The sequence below is a fragment of the Galeopterus variegatus genome, unplaced genomic scaffold (genome assembly GCF_000696425.1).
Source record: "Galeopterus variegatus unplaced genomic scaffold, G_variegatus-3.0.2 Scaffold209, whole genome shotgun sequence".
Classification (NCBI taxonomy): Eukaryota; Metazoa; Chordata; class Mammalia; order Dermoptera; family Cynocephalidae; genus Galeopterus; species Galeopterus variegatus.
In genome coordinates, this window is record NW_007726320.1 from 663836 (window position 1) to 666475 (window position 2640).

General features: G+C 55.8%; 1 protein-coding gene across 2 annotated transcripts in view; it reads left to right on the top strand.

Moving 5' to 3' along the window:
- BMP8A (bone morphogenetic protein 8a) overlaps nucleotides 1–2640 on the top strand; it is a 45875-nt gene that overhangs the window by 23471 nt on the left and 19764 nt on the right. For both annotated transcript variants that reach the window (XM_008565853.1, XM_008565855.1), the window contains one exon: nucleotides 108–256. In XM_008565853.1, coding sequence (XP_008564075.1) covers nucleotides 108–256 — 149 coding nt within the window. The remainder of the gene's footprint in view (nucleotides 1–107; nucleotides 257–2640) is intronic.

Here is a 2640-nt window from a genome sequence, read left to right on the forward strand (position 1 = left end):
CGCAGTAGCGTGAAATGTCAATATTTCCCAGGAACGTCCCCAGGCAGGCGCCAGGAACACGCAGGCAGCTGTATGGCCCTCAGGTAATTGTTCTTTCGTGTCCACAGGGAGTCTGACTTGTTCTTTTTGGATCTTCAGACGCTCCGAGCTGGGGACGAGGGCTGGCTGGTGCTGGACGTCACCGCAGCCAGTGACCGCTGGTTGTTGAGCCATAACAAGGACCTGACACTCCGCCTCTATGTGGAAACCGAGGATGGTGAGGCTCAGGGGCTCAGGGGCTCTGGCAGCGGTGGCGGTGGTCTCACCTGGCCGGGGTGCCCTGCCTTTCTCTGCTGCTCTCACTGTGAGGCTCAGTGAGGTGGAGAGGGAGGCCCTGCACGTGGGAGGCTCCCTCCTCTCCTTCTGCAGAAGCGACATTGAGCTGCTAAGAGAGTGAGGCCTCTTCTTCCTTCCCCGAGAACTGGGCAGTTCTTCCCGTGGAGCAGCCTCTCCATCGGGACTTTCTGCAGGAGGAAGGGTCGCACCCTCAGGCTCGAGTCCAAGGGGCCTGGGTTTGAATCCCTGCTCCGAGAGCCCTGACTCAGTGACCTGGGCAGTTGCTTATCTCCGCAAGCCTCCGTTTCCTCATCTACAGAATGAGGATTCACTCATTCATTCACTGCATGGGCGTTTGGGGGAGACCCTCCTTTATACAGGCAGTGGGGACAGAAAGGCCGAAGGTGGGCGCAATGGCGTGTTTGAGGTCGAGCATGAGGGCCACCCTGGTGGGGCAGAGCAGGCGAGGAGAGAGGCTGAGAGAGGTCGGCAGAAGTCACTCTCAGTTAGGGTAAACCAGGGCAAGGTGTTTGGAGTTTTTAGGGCATTTTATTTAATAGCAATGGAGGATGACAGGATCCGATTCAGGTTTTTGAAATGAACCCTCTGAGCTACTCTCCCCTCAAGGAGGTGGAGCAGAATTCCCCACCCCTTCCATGTGGGATTCTCAGTAACTCACTTCCCGAAAGTACAGTGTGGACAGGGGTGGGGAAGTCACGTTCCAGCAGAGAAAGCTGACAAGCATGACCTCAGCCCGGTGCTGAAGGCTCACACCAGTGATCAGTCCTGTCGGGGGTGACATGAGGTGATGGGAACGACACCTCGCCTCGGTGGTCTGCCTCCCCTAGCCCCACGGCCCCAGTCCCACCGTGAGCAAAGCATCGGACCAACCCAAAGCGCAGGCGGTTCTACAAATACCTGACAAGTCCTGCTCAAAGCCGTCAAGGTCATCAAAGACAAGTAACTCTCAGAAATTGTAACAACCTAGAGGAGCCGAAGGAGTCGTGACATCTAATGCAGTAGGGTGTCCTGGATGGGGTCCTAGAGCACAAAGGACACAGGGGAAAACTGATGAAATCCAAATAAACTCTGGTATTTGCCTCATAACAAGTTAGACACCACTGTTGGTTCTTCAGCTGTGACAAAGGTGCCACAGTGATATTAAATGTTAGCACTTCCCAGGGGAAGCTGCGTCTGGGTAGGTGGGAACTCCCTGTACTGTCTTTGTAATTTTTCTGTTAATCTCAACTGTTGTAAAACTGAAACTTTAGTGTATGTATAAAATAAAGACCCCCTGACTTCAGTGGGGAGAGCGACGTGGTGGACAAATGAGTCAGAGAGACCCGTCGGAGCCCAGCGTGGTCCTGGTGAGCGCTGTGGGCAGCGGACATTGACTTCAGTGGGGAGAGCGACGTGGTGGACAAATGAGTCAGAGAGACCCGTCGGAGCCCAGGGTGGTCCTGGTGAGCGCTGTGGGCAGCGGACATGGAGAAGGGAGGGTGGGAGAGGGGGGAGAGGGGTGTGCCGCGGGCTGGCTTGGTCAGGATGTACTTACAGCTAGTGAGCAGGCGAGGGGAAGGGGGACCAGGGGTGACACGTGCAAAGAACCAGTGCATTGTTTTAGATGTATTTCTTTGTTTTTTTTTTTTTGCCCGAGTTGGGGGAAAACAGGAAGGGCGGGTTGGAGGTAAGCACTCAAGAGCTGTCTTTCGACTGGGATGTTTATGAGACCCTGGGATAGTATTGAGACCCCTGGTGCTTATGGAAATGCTATTCCAGGGACAGGTGAGTGTGGAGACACAGGTGTGGGAAGCACTGGAATGTGAGTGGATTTAAAGCCACGGAAGTGGGTCAGGTCACCCGGGGAAGGAGTGTGGCGATGGGGAAGCAAGGATGCAGGCCCAGAGCCCTGGGGCCTCCAGCATCCAGAGGCCTGCCAAGGAGGGGCCACAGGAGACCAAGAGGGACCAGCCAGGGAGGGGGCAGGAAACCTGGAGAGCAAGGTGACCCAGAGTATTTCCAGAGGCAGGAAGTCCACTTCCGTGTCCTGCTGTGAGAGCTGAACGCAAGGATAGAGAAGTGACCAGAGGACTGAGTCATATGGAGGTTGCTGATGGCCAAGAGCTCAGTGGAGTGTGGGGACAAAGTCTGATGGGGGAGGTGGAGGGAGACAGGCAGAGAGCTCTTTTCAGACCTGTGCTGAGGAAGGGAGCAGAGAAGTGGGGAGGTGGCTGGAGAGAAATGGGGACAAGGGAGGGTCTCTACAGGGTAGGAGACACCCGAGCACTTCTGTGAGCTGATGGAGCGATTCGGTGGGGAGGGAAG